This window comes from Anabrus simplex, chromosome 14 (assembly GCF_040414725.1).
Source record: "Anabrus simplex isolate iqAnaSimp1 chromosome 14, ASM4041472v1, whole genome shotgun sequence".
Lineage (NCBI taxonomy): Eukaryota > Metazoa > Arthropoda > Insecta > Orthoptera > Tettigoniidae > Anabrus > Anabrus simplex.
Genome location: NC_090278.1, coordinates 38297410 through 38320552, shown reverse-complemented (window position 1 = coordinate 38320552; position 23143 = coordinate 38297410). Strand labels below are relative to the sequence as shown.

Below are 23143 nucleotides of genomic sequence, written 5' to 3'. Positions count from 1 at the left end.
GTAATATCGGGACCCCTACTTTGTGTGCTACGAAATGTTTTTAACATTAAAAACTGTAGACGTACTCTACATCATACGACAATCCAGGTGGCCTGCAGATACTGGGGTGGCTCGTGGTCAGCCTGCCAGAAAAAAGGTGCAAAGATTTTGGGTTGGGAAGAAGGTTTCCATGATTGTTGCTTAACGTGGACTCAAATGGCTGTAAATGAATATGCTACTACTGTGGATGTATCGCCGAATGTTCGTGATTCCATGGGTACACTACGTCAGTGCAGAGAAATCATGTGAAGCCTTAACCTCGCAAAACGCTGGAGAGCACTGTGTTTTTGGTAACGTCTTGCAAAATTACATTGCAGCGTGACACAACTGATCGCAGAGGGTAAGAAACGTACATCTCCATTCAAGCCAAATTAAAACACGACTGAACAGTGGCTAGAACGGAGCAGAAACACTGATAAGGGTGGCAGACTCAGACCTTGAAAAAGAAAGAAACTTCCTTCAAAAATTTTGGACCGAGCGAGTTCGCCGTGCGGTTACGGGCGCCCAGCTGTGAGCTTGCATCCGGGAAATAGTGGGTTCAAACCCCACTGTCGGCTGCCCTGAAGAGGGTTTTCCCTGGTTCCCATTTTCACACCAGGCAAATGCTGGGGTTGTACCTTAATTAAGGCAACGGCCGCTTCCTTCCCATTCCTAGGTCTTTCCCATCCCATGCTCACGAGAAGACCTATCTGTGTCAGTATGACGTAAAACAAATTGTATAAAAAAAATCTTGGGTCCAAAGAAGTTGGATAATTATTCATGATGTACAGTATATTTTGGGTTTATGCGGTGTGATGGACTAAAGGACGGTGTTATGCATGACTTGACCAAGCGCCAAATTGTCATTTCGAGATATTGACGTGAACGCGTTAGTTAGCATATAAATTCGAGTCGTGAATGAATTGGCAGATTTCTTTCACCAAAAGAAGGACCAAGGCCAGTTCTATTTACAGACCAATCACCAACTGCATAGCAAGTCATTAAGTGTCTGATTTTCCATAAAATGTCGCTTAGTCAATTTTAAATTTCTGAAGTAATTCATTCTTTCTGTTTCGCATCAACTGACCAAGTGACAATTTTGTCGGTTGGTCATGTGATGCATATTAATGTTATGCTTTTACTTATGTTTTACATTGGGGATTGTTACTACGGAAGGGTAATAATCTAGGTAAACAGACGTATAAATAGTTTTATGAGTAATGTTCAACAAAACCTTTGTTTATTATTCTACAATACCGTTAACATACATACAAAGAAACATATTATCCACACTATTACATACTGACATTTTACAGATGGGTTTCACTTATGCCGGTCTATCTACTTGATATCACTAACAACAGAAATTGAAATAAACTTCAGAATGTTTAATCTGACACAGGAATGGGAAGTATCATCAGCTTCATCTAAGTTTCCTCTTCAACAATGAAATCAAGTTCCTGCCAATCGAATCCATCAATATCGTCTTCAATACCCGGATGACTGCAGAGTTTACGATAAAAATCAGTGGCATCTTTTGGAATAAGTGACATCAAAGAGCGTATGTCGCTGAGCTTCGCTTCTGAAATGGGTTTTCCATTCGGCCACAGAGGTGTTAACACATTGCTAAAATAGTGGGTCACGCCATTTTGTGGAGGACGACCAACAGCTTTCTTCTTCTGAATGTTTATTTCAACTGGCTGTCCTTTATATTCCTGCTTGAAGAAAATGCTAAATGGTTTGTCTTTATGTAACTCTATCTCTTTTACTTTCAGCCAGTTGATCTTCTCTCTCAAATTATTTGTCTTCCGGTTCACGATTTGTTTCTCAAGTAAATCTGTACTTTTACAATCCTCAGACTTCATTCTGTGAACTACTAAGGGATTCCTCTTCCTACAAAATTTCATCACACTGATGTAGTCCTCTGCTGTATACAGCCTTTGCTGAAGTTTCAGTGCACATTCTATGTCCCCGAAATCACTGTCATTGGGGAGAAAGCTGTGTCCTGGAACAAGGAAACGTTGAGTGACTTTTTTCATTGTGGGATGCTGTTCTAAGATAGCTTTTAACATCAAAACCATTTTTATGTTTCGGTTCTGTCCTCCACAGGAATCTGACCACAAGATTACTTCTTCAACAGCTGGTAGCTCTTCCATTAAATATTTCATCAGGCATGAGGATACCTCCTGTGACCATCGGCCTGCCTCACCCTCTAACCAGACATAGCAGTGTCCTCTTTCATCCTTACCGCTGCGTATTCCTAAGTTATAAAGCCATAACTGCCTTTTATAAAAGACTGTATTTGTAGGAATTCTAGGCAATGACAAGGTTTTCTCTATGTCAAAACAAAGAACTTCCAGGGCACCATCTTGTTTTGCCTTCGACATGTCCGATGATCTCATATCCTGCGCAATTTTGGCTTGTTCAAGATGATTTTCTTTTTTTGATTTAAAATTCTCGGCTTCGCATCCAGTTGTGTTTTGGATCTAAACTTCCAAGGTGTCACAAACATTGCATGTGTCCTTTTTCAGTGGTTTCCTTTTGATGTTGAACTTCGTGAGGAATATCTTATAACTTGCTTTTGATACAGGATTTGAAACCTCGTCCTTGTACATATCATACATGACATTGACCGTTATTTCTGGGGCAAGAAATTCTGCTTGTGTATCGCTTCTCCTATAGTGAGATTTGTAACGTGGAAACTTCTTTATGTGGTCTATGACTTCTCTCAGTTTATTTTCAGGAAGTTTATTTCTTCCACCAGCCAATCCACGACGATCCACGACGCCCCTTGGTGACTGTATCTTCTTAATTGCCAGATGAACCTTTCCACTGGAGATCCTAAATGTTTGCAAGAAGAAACTTTTGCATACTTTGACACCGCGGATGGTGTAAGTTCTTGTGGCTGTTCTTTTGTTGGAGTCCTTCACTCTCTTCCGTTTGACATCTTTTGTTGTTACCATGGCACAAATAAGAGCTGTTTGTGCATCGTGTGATGTAGTACTATAGAAGTATTTAAACTCTTCTTTCACTGCATCAATTCCTATCTTGTTAAGACATTTACATGAACAAATGTATTCTCTAAATTCTTTGGGTTCTTTAAGATATCCCCGCTGTGTGATATAGGTTTCATTTTAAACACATTTCATCTTCCTAATTCTTCGATTCTGAAATGGATATTTTCTTTTCCGACCTTTTCTTGGTCTCGCTTCTCCCAGAGAATCATTATTTTGAGCTTCCAATATCTGAGATGCTTCATTCATCGGCTGGCGAGTTGAATAATGGGTCTGGCTAGCCGCATAATTAGAGATGCTGGAGTCTAAAACAACATGTTCATTAGTAGCATTACTATCATCGAAACTAACGTCTGTATGGGAATGAGAGAAGTGATGTTCGTCCAGTAATACAGGAACGGACTGCTGCTGATCTTCAGACCGTGTATTTTCCTGTAAAACAGAAACACTATATTGTGGAGTAAGAATGTATTTCTTCCTAGAAAAACCTTAGCCGACTCTAAATCTACAGTACCTGCCTGGCAATGCTATAGGATATGATGGTGTTTCTTTTCCATTAACTAAATCGTACTTACCTTCAACAATGTTGTTTCACCCATTCATCCCTCAACAAAGTTTAAATCACTAGAGCATCTCAGTTTTAAATCTGAATAATCATCCTGAAGATTGCTAGTCGTGGCTGTATTACACCTCAGAACAGTACTTTGGGTAGCATGACAACATTTCATTGGACTCAGCTCAGTCAGACTCCTGGAGAAAATGACATCTTTTGGAGATTCGTAAACGGGTGTCGCAATAGCTGGTGTCTGTGGATGTAAATCCGGCTCATCTTCCTGCGTAATGAGAAGAGGATATAGAATGGTGAAACTGTTTGAAAAACAATCCATAAGTAACACGCATTTGTCATGTATGCTAGTGGTACTGCGATATAGACTGAACAACTAACCTGTAATAATGTTTGCAAGTAGATTTCCTTCCTTGCTAACTCGACGATTCGATGGGCTCTTGAGGAAGACCTAAAGTGATCCATGCCAAAACAGAAGTGAATAGTGTCATTAAGCACTCTCAAAATAATTTTGTTGATATGAAGACGGTAGACAATCACGGAGAAACTTCACTGTTGTCACAGGAATAAAAAGGCGGGAAAGAGCAATACGCATAGCATGACCAAGCGACCGCTAAATGTCGTTTAGTCAGGTGATGCAAAATTCAACTGCATGAGAGTTTCTTTGGTCAGTTGATGCAGAAATATCTTCAGGCGATATTTAGATTGGCGCATGGTCCTAATCGATTTATTTTCGATATAAATGATGTTCGAGAGTCCGAATTTTTTTTTCCATGTAGTTTGAAGCCTCGGCTACCAGGTGGTGTAGATATCTCGAAAATTGAAAATTGGCGCTTGGTCAAGTGATGCATAACACAGTCCTTTATGAACATTCTCAACGCGTTTTAAAAAGGAACCTTGTCTTTCTTCATCAGGAGAAGACAGAAAAAGTAAACAGGACGCATCAAGGGTTGCTAAGAGAAAGCAACAAAGAACTTAAAATAGTGCCCCAAGATGTAATAGGGACGCCATTTTAGCCCCGTGCTAGGGATGGATAAATAATTTGAAAACACAATTCGAGAAGTGATCTGATTTATCAGCACATAATAAATTGAAAAGGGTGTGAGGTATTGAATGATTAATCATTGCTCATCAGTATGAGCAAACCTCTTACGCTCAAATACCCGGTTTACATTGTTTACGACTACTCTCTATATCAGGGCCTCTCAAACACCCAAAATCTCATGCGTGCAAACTGAGGCGCAGAGGTTCTGTGCACGCTGCATCGGTCGCACTTGGTTCGGCTCGCACCAGCGCGTCGTCTCGCGGCGACTCGGCTAAGCTCGGATCGGATTTGGAGCGCTACGGAGCAAGTGAGGAAGAGGGAGACGGGCGTGGGGAAAGAGAGAGACAGCGCTATTGCTCCAAATCCACTCTGGTCAATCAAGCGAAGTTGTCTTTTGCACCGTGCACAGCGCAATGCACTGGTGCATGCACTCTGAGAGGCCCTGCTCTATATTATAGTTCGAAAGGAGCATTTGATAAAAAAACTGAGGTTTCCTTATAGGCCTATATAAATATTTACAACTTGCTTTACGTTGCACTGACACAGGTCTTACGGCGACGATGACATAGGAAAGCTCTAAGAACGAGAAGGAATCGGCCGTGGTCTTAATTGAGGTACATCCACAGCATTTGCCTGTTGTGAAAATGGGGAAACCACGGAAAACCATCTTCAGGGCTGTCGACAGTGGGGCTCGAACCCACTATCTCCCGCAAGAAAGCTCACAGCTGCACACTCCTAACCGCACGGCCAACTCGCCCGGTCCCTTCATTATAGAGGCGAGACAGTCTTCAATTTTGTACATAATACTGTATGATCACACTCTGTAGTTCTAAATCAGGGAGGCCGTATTTGAACTCGTTTGATATTAGAACTACAGACGATGAAATCTGTGAGTGAAGATGAAGAACATGCATATTTATTTAAAACACAACTTATAAAGTTGGAATTCAAGTGGACAAATTAGGGCAAATATTCATTTATAGGAAGGGGAGTTAAAGATTGGAATAACTTACCAAGGGAGATGTTCAATAAATGTACTATTTCTTTGCAATCATTTAAGGAAAGGCTTAGAAAACAACAGATAGGGAATCTGCCACCTGGGCGACTGCCCTAAATGCATATCAGCAAAGGCAGAATTGAAAAAAATTAATAACATATTCCTACTAATAGTAAAATAAGTTTTATAAACAAAGAAATTACGTCATTGTTTATTATACGATTTGAGATATTCAGTTCACACACACTAACGCATAGTGATCTACCACTGAAGTAGGAATTTTGTCCAAGTCCTTCGATTTAATAAAAATTAACATTTCGAAGGATTTTACTATCAGTTATAATTAGGGAAAGGATTTTAAGACACGTGAGGCTGGAATGCCAACGTATTTGAAGGAGGTGCAAGTATAATCTTATAATCTAAGCGTGCTACGGTTACGTGGGTGAGTTGCATACATTTAGTGGCAGTTCAGATCCTAATATTTATGCAAACCTCACTGCAAAACCCTTGTGCGGGTTGCGTACACTTGCGCCTTGGTTAAATACGTTTGCATTCTAACCTGTTCTTGCCTAAAATTCCATTCCTTATTTAGAATATATTTTGTCATTATAGAGAGGCATTCAATAGTTCTTTCACCACCTTCGGTATTTTTTGTTGTTGTTGTTGTTGTTGTTCTATTTGAAGCCATTTCTTTTCAGTTTGGGCTCAGTTAATCTGTAACTGTTAGACTCTTCACCTGAAGAAAGAAAACACATGGTAACAGAATTATACCAAGAAAAGGAACACCTTAATTAAGTAATTAAGTACTCTTAATCAGAAATTAAGTTGCTTCTTTTCCATGTATAATTCTATTATCAGTTTAGACTCCGGATTTTTAGGCAATGACTGGTTAGAAAGCAAACTACCTTGGTTATCAGAGAAGTGTCGGCTAGCCCGTTCTTCCGTAATGTAGCGAGAGTAACATAAATTCTAGGAGTTCTAATGTTTATGCAAAACTCATAACATCACCGTTGTGCAGGATAGACTATACTTGTTACCTGCTTCAGTAACTTTGCTTTCTACAATGTTACTGCCTTAAAATTCCGCACTCCAATTATCATTATGTTTTCTTCTTCAGATAGTTTCTAAATTTATTAATTCTTAAATTACTTTCGAAAGACTGTAGAACAGGGCCTCTCAAACGCCCAAAATCACATGCGTACAAGCCGAGGTGCAAAGATTCTGTGTGCAGTGCATCGGTCCGACTCGGCTCTGTTCACACCATCTCGAGGCGACTCGGCTAAGCTCGGCTCAACCCTGCTCGGATGGTGGAGCGCTGCAGAGCAAGTGAAGAATGGGGAGAGAGGCGGAGCGAGCGAGACAGGCATAGGGAGAGAGAGAGCGCTATTGCTGAAAATCGAGAAGTGGGCGGTCTGCACTCTGATCAGTCTAACCAAGTCGTCTTTTGCACTTTGCACCGCGCAATGCACCGGTGCATGCACTCTGAGAGGCCCTGTTGCAGTACCTAACCGTTATACTTTGACTTTTTTTGACAAAGGCTTAAACGCGACGTGGCGTACTATTGTGATGCTTTCAACAGCTAGTTACTTGATATCCTCATTCTTACCTCTTTTCGTTAGAATAATATTATTACACAGAACACAATAATTATGAGTTACAAGCCTACATTCGTTTTGTCACTTTAAGTACAAATCCTAATAATAAATATCATTTGCTGTTAAAAAATAAGTTGTTGACGATACGAGATGAAAACACAAAGAAATCACTTTTCTCTATGCGAAAATCAAATGATCATAAATGTGTCTCTCGGCCATGGCCATCCATCAACGGGTGCTGATTTCAGATGGAAACCAACCAGCACGGTCGCTAGGTAACACAGTTTGACCAACCATCCATCCATATCTTACATCACTGCCTACGCAGTTGCTATGGTTACACCTTCACACATTTTGTCACGTTACGTTACACGAATTTTCAGATGACCACCAACCATTAGACATATTTATGTTAGGATACACGCTTGGAATAATTAAAATATCAAGTTTCTTTGAACAGGTCAAGAGATGGCATTTATGAGTTCATACCGTGATAAACCCGCAAGCTTACACAATTATATGTAACTAATACATGCTGAAAAAATTCCTACTTCAATGGTAGGTCACTGTACATACCAATTAAAGTTTCAAACATGTTCTCAAATTTCACTTGAAAATGTTGTATAACACCTTTCTTGTGTTCAAAATTGTACCAAAGAAAGTTAGGAGCAGAGTAAGAGACTACTAGCTAAATCTGTTGCGACTTGGATTTCATGATTGAAAATATTCTCTTACCTTTTCCGTAAGAGACAACAGTGGTGAAGTCCACAGAAATACATTGTCCAGACAGTACAATAGCTTCCATATCGTCTTTCTCTGAATGCACAACACTTGACAAGGAAAACTTAAGTCGCTCATCGTCCTTTATCATTTTATATTTATATCTGTATTTAGATGCATTTGATCTAAGCCCTTTGTGTTGAACTGTAAAGTACAATTTCTTTTCTTCTACATTGAACCTCTTCTTGTAGACAAAGACCTCACCGAATGCAAATATGACATGCGTGTAATCGCGGAAACAACCTTCATATGAAATTTCCCAAACAACACACGTCGCAGAATTGTCTTCAAATATGGAAACTCTTTTGCTATGAGCTGTGGTCATGTGGATTTTAAAATCTATCAATTTTCCTTTCCAGCAGCACTTTTTCGAGTCTTCTAACAGACAGTCGTATATTCTATAAGGACATATAGATAAATGGTCATTAATTTCTTGAAGGCTGTACTTTTCAGTACAGCCTTCATCCGAATACCTACAAGGGTACAGTAAGGTGCGTGCTAGACTTTCCAGGGCAATGTTCCTGACAGACATTAAAGATCTTCGACAAATTGGACATTCGTGAAATTTTAGTTTACATTCTTTACAAATACTATGTCCATTTTCGCACAGTGTGATGGGAGGTATCATGTATTCGAAACAAACGGGGCACTGCAAAGCAGTGAGCAGGTCCTCTTCAATATTAGTGGCGGATGACGTTCTTTCTGGAGATCTTGATACCAGAGAAAGGCTTCTCTGGAACTGATGTGTGAGAGAATTTCCTGTTGGAATAAAATTAATTATATATAGTTACATTTATATGATAAAACTGTACCTACAAGGGAATATATCTGTTTTATTCAGGTAAAAATGTCTAAGTCGAATTTTACTTTTTGCTGGTTAATTTGCACCTCCACTATCGTGGAGGACTCGCTAAATGTTAACAAACCGATTTCAGAGAAACTTCGCTCAGAGAAATAAGCGAACACATGTTTCGGTTTATCTGTAGACAATCGACCGTTACCTGTTAGCTTGTACCAAATTGTCACCTCTCCTGGCCAGAGAGAGGGCGTCACATCCCCCTAGGTCCGACGCGGTGGTGCAGTGGCTTTCGACGCAGCTTTGCACTTTTGCGTCCCGTGTTCAAATCCCGATGAATTGTGTTTTTATTTGCTTCATTTATTTACTTTTGTCCACTGGCATTACTACACGAATGGGTTTATTCAATGTACAGTCGACCCTCGATATCTCGAAGCTCCATTACTGGAATTTTCAGCACCTCGAAGTAACTTAAATTCCCGGGCCTCTTGTCCTATTCTTCGTGTGTATTAATTTCTGTATTTCTCTAAATTCGATTACACGAATTTCTCGATTGCTCAAAGCAAACGTTTCCTTCCTTGAAGCAAAAAATTTTGCTCCCGAAGGTGAATCGAGATATCGAGGTTACACTGTATTTTGAAATATCGTTGTTGTCTTTCGTCTGTTGATGTTCTGTAAGTTATATGAATTTTAAAACAGCAATTGCACAGTAAAAGGCAAGCGCCAGCTTCTGGAAAAATGATCCGTTATGCGTGGTTTGTCGCAAATTTACTGCCAACACGTGAAATCTTCAGTAGTGTTAACGTCATCTGTTTACCGAGTGATATTCCCACCCAGAAATGTAACAGTGGCAAACCTGCCTTCGCACGATGCTCGTGGCGTGCGAGATTTCTGTGTTGCCGGTATCATCTCCCTGAAGCACTAATATAACAATTAACTCACAAAATATTGTAATCCCTGAATAAAAAAAAACATATTCAACACTTATTGTAAAAACCAGTTGTAATTTTACAATCAAAATAACGCCCTTGTGTCCGCTAACTTGATAAGAAACATCCGTGTAGTAGTGGTCAATGAACATATGTAGATAAATGAAAAAATAATCAGAATTTGAACACGGGATGCAAAAGTGTAAAGCACGATGGAAATTTAGACAGTCATTTTCTCGGAAACGGTATAGTGTCTACAGATAAGTCTACACATGTGTTCGCTTATTTCGGCCCCTATTTCGCTGATCGAATTTTCTGGGAAGTCGGGTTTTTACACTTAGCGAGTTCCCGCCGTGAGTAAAACTTTGTAACTCTTAGCACAATATTATTAGATGATATCATCAGAGAGTTCAAGAAGAAAGTAATCGAGTTGAATTACAGTCACCTGCGAAATATTTTACAATAATTACAATAACATTTACAACTGATTCGGTTATTTTTAAAACCCCGTAAGTCAAGAATTGTAAATTTGTGGGAAAATAAGGAAAACCGAATAAATTACGTAGAGAGCTTTTATATGCTTTATTGCTTCTGAAATTTAAAATTTGATTTGTCATGCCATGGAGGTATGTAATTTGTTTGTATAAATATTATAATCGTTGCCAGACTAAGTTTAAATGTTCATGAGTTACGGGATTTCAAAAATTAATGAAGAAGTTTTTATCATAACATGGCACATATTTCCTGACAATAATATGTTTAATTACAGTACTCATCTAGAAAATAATTTCCATGTAAATTAGTAAAACTCTCCCTAGAAACTTAAGAAAATTTCGTTTTTTATGAAAGTACACAACATAAAAATGAATTTGAAATAAGCAACATTTTTAACCAAGCTCTCTGTCAGTAATATCCCTATCATACACGGTTTTCCAGAATCTTTCCATTTCCCCTTCATTCGGTACGTGTACTTCCAATTTGTTAAAATCCTCCATTTTCAGTATATTTATTGGAAGATTCTGTTTGCACACGTTTCTTTCTAGCATCACACTGCCACTGGGACTAGTTAGGAAGTCTAAGGTTTTAGCTTAGAAGACTATCAAATTACTGGGTAATATTAACTACACCAAAGTGGTCCCAAGAATACATAAAATAGTTATACTGTGAGACCTGAAATTTTAGTTTCTTTTCTCGAGGCACTCCCTTCTCATGGAATTCAATGGACGGGACAGAATTCTTGAACAGTGAGGGTCTTCAGGAGTTGTAGCCAAGAATAGTTACTTTGAGAAAGCCCGCAGTTCCCAGTGTCCTTATGGGATTTCAACATAGAATGATACATCTACGTTGTAGCTTTCATTTTCTCTCATAACATGACAATGACGAAGTGATAGACTTAAGGGTTCAAAAAAAATAACCGATTCAATTACTTTACAGAACGTTAGAATATCAATAACTTTTCTTCGCATGAGACTGGAATAACACAGAATTTTGTAACAAAAAATGTACACCTCAACAAAAGTGTGGAATATTGCTGTAAATGTGCTTCAGGTTAACACATAAATGAACAAACTCTGATTTGTTCTCTCAGGAGTAATATCAAGTCCCCTCTCTATATATAACATTTCAAATGAATTATTCTGTATAAAACAAAATTTGGATTGATTCGATGTACTGTATACTTTTGTTTAACTGGTATATCAAACTTTTGTTGAATGTATAATCCTTCATTTTGTGTGTATGTGTGTGTGTTTTTTTAGCAGAGAGACATTAAGTGATAGCTTGGAACATACGAAATGATCTTTTCCCATCACTTATTTTATCTGGTGAGCACATAAGCCCGTTCGCATTGTACTCCATAAGGCAGGAGTATTCAGCCTGGGGAGGCGACAACCCGCTCTACAGCAGCGATAACAGAGTTGTCCTTGCACTGGAATGGTTAGGAGTTCTGCCGGCAACTTGTCCGTCCTCGCCGTTAAGTGGCTATGCACACCTTCCAGGCGTTCTAAATGGCGGTACGAACAGACTTCTGTCCCTACCAGATGGTTAACGACTTTTAGCATTTCAAATAATTGTTATTTATTTTACAAAAAAATAATAATAGGTTCTTAAAATTCTCAATACTGATCCTCGTCCTCTTTGGAGGAAAGTGCATTTTTGCATTTAGCGAACAAGACACCTTGTAAGGACACTTGCAAGAATAACTATTTTTGATGGGAAGCGGTACACTATTAAGGGTCAAAAATGTCATCTTTCTTTTTTTTTTTTTTTTTGGAATCTTTGTTATTTGAAACGTGCTTCATAAGATTTCAGTAGTTACATTGAAGAAAGTCGTTTGCAACGGCTCATATCACATTTAAACGACAAGTTGACACTTGATGTTACGTCAACCTTTATGGCAAGGTGGGTGTATTCTTGAAATAAACTTCCTAATTTCAAACTTCATGGTCTAACAGTGCAGTCTGGTGGCACCCTCTTGTCGCTGCACTGCGTAGCAACGGTTTCCGCTCGTCACTTGTTTGGTGTTGTTTATCAAAAGCACGTGTGTTTGTTCGCGTTTGTTTTGGTAATGAATCAAACATGATGATATGGTAGTAAAAGCTGAAAATATCAAGGACCGCCGCATAATGATGAGAGAATTAAACAAAAAGTGTGAAGAGTATGGAATGAGCATAAACCAAAAGAAAACTAAATTCAGGATACTTGGAGGTAAAGACGAAAAAGCGACAATCAAGATAGGGGGAGAAATTATTGAACAGGTGAATAAGTTTAAGTATCATGGAAGTACTGTGACTGAAGACCTTCACTCTAGAACAGACATCAAAACTCGAATTGCCTTAGACAAGGAAGGCTTCAATAAGAAGGAAAAAAACTGTTTTGTGGTCCGCTGGAGAAAGATCTGAGGAAGAGACTTGCAAGGTGTTACGTATGAAGTATAACTCTATATGGCGCTGAAACATGGACGTTAAGGAAGGAAGAAAAGAGAAGAATAGAGGCTTTTGAAATGTTGATTCGGAGAAAAACTGAAGGTGTAAGCTGGGAAGTTCTGAAGACAGTGGGAGAAGTGAGGAACATGCTGACCGTAATCCCAAAAAAGAAGAAAAATTGGATAGGACATAATCTAAGACAGGACCTCTCAGGGTGCATGCACCAGTGCATTGCGCGGTGTACCATGCAAAAGACGACTACGCTAGGTTGACCAGAGTGCAGACCCCACTCCTCGATTTGGAGCAATAGCGCTGTATCTCTCTTTCCCCCACGTCTGTCTCCCTCTTCCTCACTTGCTCCGTAGCGCTCCAAATCCGAGCCGAGTTGAGCCGAGCTTAGCCGAGTCGCCCCGAGACGACGCGTTGGTCCGAGCCTAGCCGAGTGGGACCGATGCAAGGTGCACAGAACCTCTGCGTCTCGGTTTGCATGCGTGAGATTTTGGACATTTTTTGAGAAGTCCTGTTCTAATGAATCTCAAAATACACGACTTCGGACAACAGGTGCCTGCGTCGACCGCAGGAGGGATGAAGTACGCGGTGACTCACGCTGCCCTTCAGATATATGTTTGCCCACCCCCTTTTACTTTGAGATATCCCATAGGAGTTATCACCCCACCACAGACCAAATTCTCCAAGTAGCACACTAATCATTACTCAGTTATTCTGCTTGGTATCATTGAGCGTGCACAACTTCGTAAAACGTTAAACTAAATTTTATGTACAGCGGTTACAGGTAACAAGTGGGGCGAAACAGTATGGTTTTATGCGCTCCCGCATTACAAGATACAAATCTAACCTGTAGAATACTTTTTTTCTAAGTCGTTACTTTTTACACATTTCTTCTAACTTTTGCATTACAAGGTTTTTAAAACTTAAAGTGCTTGTGCATGAGGGAAGGGACTAGGCGCTGCCTGGCCGAGGCCGTAAAAGTGTGCTTGGTTCACGCGGAAGGACGCTGCTTCGATTCCCCGTCAGGAAATCGAAAAATTGAAGAAACAAGACTTCCATTTCCGGAAGTGAATATGGTCCTGAGGTTCACTCAGCGTACACCAAAAAAGAGTACCAGATTAATTGCTGGGGGCAAAGGCGGCTGGACGTAGAGCTAACCACACTACCCCACCAATTGCCGAGGTTACGGATAGTGGAAGACTTTACCTTCCACCCCTCCAAGGGCCTTCATGGCGAAATGGTTATCGTGCTAGCCTTTGGTCACGGGGGTCCCGGGTTCGATTTCCGGTAGGGTCGAGAATATTAAACATAACTGGCACGGTGACTGGGTGTATGTGCCGTCTTCATCATCATTTCATCCTCATCACGACGCGCACGTCGCCTGTGGGAGTCAAATCAAAAGCTCTGCACCTGGCGAGCCGAACCTGTCCTCGGACACTCCCGGCACTAAAAGCTATACGCTATTTCATTCCATGGCCTTACGGAGATCACTTTGCTTCTGCTTTACTTTGAGGAAAGGGATTAGAACACGCTCTCTACAATGTAAATAATCTTCAAAGGTTTTTGAATTCTAATGGAAAGCATGTGTAGAAATGAAAAGTTTCGGGAAATGAACAACAAACATATGACAAAGATGTAACACACATCTATATTCACAAATTTAGTTTTCGAAGTTGTACAGTTAACTATTATTTTTCGCCAGATTAAAGAAGAATTTCTATTTTATTAAGAAAACATTAACTGAAAATGCAATTTTTGACGTTTTAAGGCATACCTGCCCCATTCGACCCCGTGTAATTTTTTTTAAAATTTTCTTGTGGTTGGGATAATAACTGTACTTTATTCTATCATGTTTGTAATCCTTTTGTTGTTTTACATTCAAATATATATGTGAATGTGATAACTCGGTATACTTTCGAGGTATGATGCGCCTTAAAAAGCCTAGAAAACAGCAAAATATGTCCCAAAAATACTGTTCTTACAGGTATATCTTATTTTTTCCCCTTAACATCATATCCACAGCCTGTTTCCAGTTTTTCAGGAATTGAACGAATGATATCCCCATCTAGCGGCGAGGATAGGAACTACAGGAACTATGTCGCACTCCTCTGGGTCAATTATTAATGACTGACAGATGAAATTATATTGGAGAGTGTTGCTCGAATGAAAGATGACAGGGAACACCGGAGTATCCGGAGAAAGACCTGAACCTCCTCCGTTTTGTCCAGCACAAATTGCACATGGAGAGACCAGAATTTGTACCTCGGGGCCCAGCCAGCGAGGCTCTGCAAAACAAGCAATAGTAATGTCTAATTTTCCTCCCCGAACTCCCAAGGGCATGACTCGCCAAAAGTTTTGGCTTCCTGACATTTTTTTATTGTTGCAAATTTTTCAATTCGTGAAAAGCCCACTAAACAGAGGCAAAAACTCTAAATTTTCCTTTGTTGCAAATCAGTTTCGCATTTTTCTTTGTCGGCCTTTTTCCCAGTTACCTGAAATGACATTAATGGAAATTAAACTTAGTTTTACGTCTGGATGCCCTTCCTCACGCCAACAATTTGTGTAGAGGTGCATTCAGTATTTTGTATTTCTGCCGTAGTTTATTGTGTTGTATGCAAATGAAGGTATGTTTAAAGATGAAACAGAAACACTCAGCCCCCGAGGTGGTTAAAATCTCTGATCCGGACGGGCATCGAACCCGGGACCCTGACCATTCAGCCATGGACCCGTACGCAAAATAGTCTCGTATTACTTATATTAAATCAGGTATTACTTGGCCGTTTACACTAGAGAACATGACGAAACGAGGGGGAGCTCAACACAGCCAGGTCACTGCCCCTATAACAGCTCTCTGTAAACAAACAGATATTGCTTTTCTGAAAAAATCCCTCGCAGTAACATTCACATCAACCCTTTCAGCCGCTTACAGCTGAACTATCGTTCCGCTCAAAGAGGTCGAGGTGTGCCCCTTTTCCCTCCACTTGTAAGAACAGCTTCTTTATTCGTTCTGCTCGGCTATGGTATGAGCTCTTACCACAAACAAAAGAACTACCTGCTGAACATTTTTTCTAAAGAGGTAAAAAAGAATGTATATGTAACGAAACCTTCTGCTCATAAGACAGTTTTCTACTGTGTGACTGTTCATTATGCGGGAGAGGACGGAAGAGAGTTTATGTGATCCCGAGTGAGTGAGCATGTGGGTATGAATGAGTTGGCCTAGCTGAAGTACATGTGAGGATTCTAGTGTGTGTGAGAGAGTAGAATTACTTGAATGTTGAACAGGTCCTGTGAATATTATGTAAATATGGTAATTGTGTATTAACACATTCCGTAGCCTACAATTCACTCATCCCTGGGAATAAGAAGATACGTCAAAAAATTAAATGAATATTGATTTTTCACGACCGCATTGTAATCGAAACCGACTTTCAACCTATTAGGTCGTGTTACGTACATTTAGTACGTGTTGAAGAGATGTTAAGTACAGAACAAAAATGGCCAACCAGACACCAGTGGGATCCGAACCCACAACCTCGCGATTTCGCGTCGGTTGCTCTACCATTTGAGCTATGGCGGCCTAGGCCATCTTTGTTCTGTTGGAAAGGATCTAAGCTACAGGTCTGGTACACTGTAGAGCAACCGACGCGAAGTCGGGAGGTTGTGGGTTTGGATTCCACTGGTGTCTGGTTGGCCATTTTTGTTCTGCACTTAACATCTCTTCAACACGTACTAAATGTACGTAACACGACCTAATAGGTTGAAAGTCGGTTTCGATTATCAAAAAAATAAAGTTCTCAGGGGAAGCACTTTTTTGTTTTTAAACAATACGAAATCACAGATTCTCCAAATGTTGTCAAACCATTCTGCGTTGTATGAAAGAGCTTTTATAATGGTTTTTCTGGGTTTTGTTTAATTCAGAAAATAAATGAAGTACCTGCTTTGGATTACGAATGAAACTGACTTGCCCTATATTGACCGCGCATTCTTTTCTTGTGTGGGCCAGTACAAACCAAAGCGTGTAAGTGACATTCGTGTATTGTTTGCTAGTAAGATGTACGTCCTTCTACGAAATTACCGCGAGGGTAAAGGCGGTTGCTGCTCTTGTTGCCAGTGACCTCAACCCACAAGTAATTAACCATTCACCTTCACAGTGTGAACATAAACCGGAGTTTTTGTTTGTAGAGGTAACACTGTTTAGAGCGAAAAGCTTGCTAGGAGTGGTTTACAAGCCTCCGAAAGTAGGGTATTTGACTGACCTAGAGACTGAAATACTAAACCTTCTGCCAGATTATGAACACGTTGTAATAATGAGAGAATTAAACGCAAATTTGTTAGACAGTACCGCAGCTTCGACTCGACAGTTTCGTAATATTTTTGAAGCATGTAACATAATAATTTTACCCCTCAGACCAACCCACCACATTAACTTCAATCACACTCTTCTCGATCTAATAATAACAAACAATTCAGGGAAAGTCCTGCAACATGGACAATCATCAGCCCCGGGACTGTCTGGAAATGACATAATCCACCTGTCCTACCAATTACAAAGCCCGAAACCAAGGGCGAAAATATAATCATTCAGGGACCTTAGACGAATTGACGCAGATAAATTAGAAAAAGATGCTTTTTCCATGCCGTGGATGGAGATAAATCGCGCCAATAATGTAAAGGAAATGGTCTCAACATTTAATAACCTAGTAACGCAACTCTACGATCGGCACGCCCCAGTGCGTACGGGAAGAGGTTCCAGATAGTTGACAAAATTCGCCACTTAATGGCTAAACGAGACGCTGCCCATAGACGATACAACCACCAGACTTATAAAAACACTGCGTAATAAAACGACCTCTAAAATTCGAAGCGCTAGACTACGTTACGCCCATAACTTGATTAGACCTGACGTACGCCTTGCGACGATGTGGAAATCGATGAAAGATTTTGGCATCAATAACCAGAAATCTAACGATGAACTAAATGTTAACGTAGATGAATTAAACGGCCATTTCATCTCGCCAACGGGAATTAATCCGGTCGTGAAAGAGAAAACAATACATATGATAATACGCCATCTCCACACAGAGATAATGTTTACTTCAGTCACGTCACACCGCAAGAAGTGATTGACTCAATAAGACGCATCAAGACAAAGGCTAGGGCGTAGACAATACAGGCCACGAAATGCTCATGAAAATTCTCCACCACATCATTTATCCATTGGTGAATATCTTTGATTATTCACTGCAACAGGGGACTTATCCGGAAATATGGAAAATGGCCACAGTTCACCCGCTTCCGAAAATAAGACTGGCAAAGGACGTCGGTGACTATAGGCCGATTAGCATCTTATGGATATTGTCAAAAGCTTTAGAATTCATAGTTCACAAGCAGATTACCAATTATCTTACTCAAGACAGCCTCCCCGATATCCACTAGTCCGGCTTTAGACCGAGACACAGCTCTTGCAGTGCATTAACACATGTGACTGATGACATAAGGCAAGCTATGGACAACAAACAACTGGCAGTTCTACCGTTATTGGACTTCAGTAAAGCTTTCGACACTGTTGACAGAAACATACTTATATCCAAATTAAATAGAGCACTCCAGTGGATCAGACCCTATCTCGCGGGTAGCCGGCAGTGTGTACTTAATAAAAACAATGAATATTCAAATTGGCGTACGGTTGACGTAGGAATACAACAAGGACCTGTATTGGACCCCCTATTTTTCTCTTTGTATACAAATGGCATAGCTTCCGGATTAAAACACTGTAAATGCCACTTATACGCAGATGACTTACAGAAATATATACCTACTCAGCAAACCCGAAAACCTACACTGAGAAACACCTTACCTGATTGAAGACTTGATGACCATAGATATATGGGCCAAAAATCACGGATTAAAATTAAAGCCATCAAAATCCCAGGCAAGAATTATTGGTTGCCCTAAATTACTTTGCAAACTCAATCGAACAGCGTTACCACAGTTGTCCATAAGTGGTACTGCCATACAGTACAGCTAAAATGTAAGAAATCTAGGTATAATATTTGACGAACATCTGTCCTGGTCTGCCCAAACTATATCTGTGTGTAGAAAAATATACGGAACGCTACACTGTCACAGTAAATTCAAATTCACTTTCCCTTTTAAACTAAAGAAAACTCTTCTTGAATCACTCGCATTACCTCATTTTGATTATTGCGATATATTTTACAACAACCTAGGAGTAGAATGGGGAAGGAAATTACAGTGTGCTCAGACTTCGTTACGCTGACCATGTCACACCGTCTTACACACGGCTCGGGTGGCTTCGCCTGCAAGAACAACGCACACTTCATACTCTTTGCTTTTTGCATAATATTCTTAAAACTTCTCAACCAGCCTATCTCCATGATCGTATCAAGCTCCTCTCCACAGACCATAACAAAAATACCCGATCCTGAAGCACCATGTGTTTATCCCTTCCTGTACACAGAACAGCAATCTACACGAAATCATTCACCGTTACCGCAGCCCGACAATGGAATCTCTTACCAGTGGACGTCAGAAGCATGTCCAGCAGCTCAGCTTTTAAACATGCCTGTGTCGAAATACATGCGTGAATCATCAAATTATGACCTGAAAACACCTCCTCCTACCGCCTATTCATCAATATTTCCCTCTTCCTTTCACAGATCTTTTTCTTATTTTTCATCTTCTTACTAATCCTTTTCTTGTCCGGCCCCACGGTGTAGGGGGTAACGCGTCCGCCTGTCAACCGGCGGCCCCGGGTCAGGGTTTTTAATTGTTTTTAATTGTAAATGATTAATATCCCTGGCCTGGGGACTGGGTGTTTGTGTTTCCTCACATTCAACACTCTACACTTCCGCAAGTCCACTTACACGCAGGTTCATATCATATGGCGAAAGATCTACGGAGGTCGACACCACGAACAAATATCATTTAAAAAAAATCTTTCTCTTCACCTCTTAATTGAAGGCGATATCTTGGTGTACTGTAGAAACGTTTATATTTTCTAAACTTTCTCTTAAGTAGTAGTTATAGTACTGATTATTCATATGTTTTTAATGCACTCTACATACGATGCGTGTTTTATAGATGATATGATTTTTTGAAGTGTGATTACTCTTATTAATACTATTACTATTATTGTTAATATTATCATATTATTGTCATCAGCAGTTATTATTAAGTGTTCTAGGTGAAGACTGGTTAAGTGTAAGAAAGGGAGTACATCCGTAACTTTGCCAGAATAAATAAAACATATTATTATTATTATTATTATTATTATTATTATTATTATTATTATTATTATTATTATTATTATATTTTCATTGTAAGTGTGGATGGAGGCACCATTGTGTATGTGGGTCTATGCCCTTTCTCAGATCTTCACCCCTGAATTGTATCTCCAATTCGTAGAACATAAATAATGAGATAATGATCACAATACGAAGTATTGGCAAGGTAATTTAGGTAACAATAGGATAACTTACCAGGTGTTTCATTGTGACGTTTTGATGAGGCAGACTTGGTATGGCTCCTAATGTTCGGACTTGAACCAAACCCATCACTTTTAGGATAAGTGATGCGGCTGGTTTTACTACTGTGCACCGACATCGCGTCCTCCTGCCAGCAGACCTATTGCAAGATGTCCATTAACACATTTGAATCCATCTCAAGAACGTCGTTCCTTCAATATTGAAGATGTTACTAAGTTCGGTCCATGCAAATAAATTATTGCGTTCTTCCTTTATTCCCGCACTGACTTCATCTTGTTTCATGGGGGTTGAATACACTCAGCATATTTCAGTTTCTTATCACACAATTTTCACATTTCAAAACACAAAATTATACAAAATTAACTCATCCAAAGAAATAGTTCATAAGTGAAAGAGTTTTTCAATTCATCTGATACAGATCACTTCTCTACCACAGAAGTTTTACACACATTAACTTTGCAATTGGAACAAATAAAGAATGTCAAGTCTATATGAAGAGTTTTCTTCTCATCAAAATAATGAAACGAAACCAACTTCCATCATTATACCTGCTAATCTTTAAAAGCAAAGAAAACTGTGGTTTTACAGCACTTCAGTTTTATGAGTTACCTTCTTCGAACAGTGCTACGTGATGAGTGAAAGCCATTGTATCGCAACAAGTCAGCACTTCAGTCCATTCTAAAAGTAACGCGATAAATATTATCTAATCTTGAGAAGCATTTTTCAGATTACTTCGCTCGTTCTCAACCCATTGTGTCTTGGTATTCCCGTCAAGTCTTACATATGCCCTATTTGTTTTGCGTTATTATTAAATTCACAAGGCAAATTGCGAGTATTTTAAATATAGCTCAACAGAATTTTTTTTAAGACAGCCTGTAAGTTCGAACCACGCCTGCGTGTTGTGCTTTCCCCACTTTTTTTTATATATAAGCAAAGATGTAAGCATTAATATGAATATACTATGCCCAGTCTAATTCCTTCTCCACCCGTACATGTTGACATCCCCGTAATAGAGAGAAACTATTGCCATTCACTTCTCCTGAAGCTCTCAAAGTACAACATTGTCAAATAACATGGGTACCAGGGCATGCAGGTATAGAAGGAAATGGAAAGGTAGATACACTGGCCAGGAAAGGGGCAGAAACACATTTTGTAGGCCCAGAACTTGTATGCGGCATTCCCTATGGACAAGCCCGGCACTACATAGGAAAATGGGTACAAAAGAAACAAATGGAGAACTGGAAAAATACTCCATGATGCAGGCTTGCAAAGGAAATGATAAAAGGACCAAACAAGAAGCATGCTCAAGAACTGTTGAAACTCAGCAGAGAAAATATAAGATGGGTAGTAGCACTGTTGACGGGACACTGCCATCTGAAAAAAAACCCCTACATATAATTGGAGTAATAAGAGACAATATAAATGTAGGAAATGCAAAGAAGCAGAGGAATTAGCTGAACACATACTTTTCGAATGTGAGGCGCTGGGTAGAATCACACTCTCCACTCTAGGATTACCAGGTGAAGAGAGAGAAAAATTCCAAGAAGACCCAATAAGAACAACCTGCAGCTTTGTGAAGAGAGCAGGTAATATCTAGTTGGGAATGAAGGAAAAACATGGTAGCAAAATATCTTAGAGTTCGACTCTAATTAGGAACTGATATTTAGAGGCCCCACGAAGAAAAGAAGAAAGAAAGAAAGGTATATCTGTATTGGTCGCGCCCACAGAAACGAGAAAATGCACTTTTTAATTTTCTGTCATATCTGTCTGTCTGTCCGTCTGTACGTATGTACGGTCACCACGAGAAAATGGCTGAAGCGAATTTGACGAAAATCGGTATATAAAGTCTGAGAATGAGGCACTATAATATAGACTATAAATAATTTTATTCACACTGAGGCCTACAATTTAATTCTCAAATATTTATATTATTAGTGGTCCTATCGATAAATACTACATAACTTATGTTATATAGAATTTCCGTTCATTTATGTCTTATACAGTTTTACTATACAGACTACGGCAATATAGTTCATGAATTTAGACTTTTGTTGTTCAGTCCATTGCTAACATGGAAATATTGTTTTGTTTTCCTAGCGGCTTTACGTCGCACCGACACAGATAGGTCTTATGGGACAGAAAAGGCCTGGGAATGGGAAGGAAATGGCCATGCCCTTAGTTAAGGTACAGCCCAAGTATTTGGCTGGTGTGATAATGGGAAACCACGGAAAACCATCCTCATGGCTGCCGACAGTGAGATTCGAACCAACTATCTCCGGGATGCAAGCTCACAGCTGCACGCCTCTAACCGCACAGCCAACTCGCCCAATGAAAGATTGTTTAATTGCGTTAACTGGCGTAAAACCCCGTGGTCATCGGTTCGTATCGACAAGGAAAATTGTGAAGAGGATCATAAAAAATGAGAAACATTACAAAGGCACGATCGCTTGAGGAATAATACAAAAGGACTTCATTAAAGAATGAGGGACTGCCTTTTCATTAAATGCTCTAATATCCCAGAGTCGGAACAAAACTAAGGCCTACATTATCGAAAGCTCATGAACCTAATCAACAATAACATTACATTGACTAATGTTATGATATGATTTGTCTCTTCTGCTGCCACTCATCTCCTATAGATGGGTTTACTGCTGCGTCCCAAGTACAAAAGCATGCCTGAATATTAGCGGAAAGTACGAGGGGCGTACTACAGTATATTGTTTTACACTTTATTTTTTGTACGTCCCGGTGTGGTTCACATTTCACTTTTGAAGGTGGTGACGTGTAACTTGTGTCTTGTTTCACCGTTTGGTAGCAGCACAAGCACAGGGGCCAACGAATGCACTCCTCATAGCCAGACAACCAGGACCATGGAACGCAACCGACAAGGACAGCCAGGATCGAACCTGCCAAGTTGCGGTCAACTGTTCGAGCCACTAAACCCGGCTGAGATTAAAGTACAA

General features: G+C 39.8%; 2 protein-coding genes across 2 annotated transcripts in view; both read right to left on the bottom strand.

Moving 5' to 3' along the window:
• LOC136885238 (adenylyl cyclase 78C) overlaps positions 1–23143 on the bottom strand; it is a 1041122-nt gene that overhangs the window by 587941 nt on the left and 430038 nt on the right. The window lies entirely within an intron of this gene.
• Positions 5673–22707, bottom strand: LOC136885768 (E3 ubiquitin-protein ligase sina). Its single transcript, XM_067158505.2, has 2 exons — positions 20175–22707; positions 5673–8773 (listed from the first exon to the last, which is right to left on the bottom strand). The coding sequence occupies exons 1-2, from the start codon at positions 20296–20298 to the stop codon at positions 7923–7925; spliced, it is 975 nt and encodes a 324-aa protein (XP_067014606.2). The 5' UTR covers positions 20299–22707; the 3' UTR covers positions 5673–7922.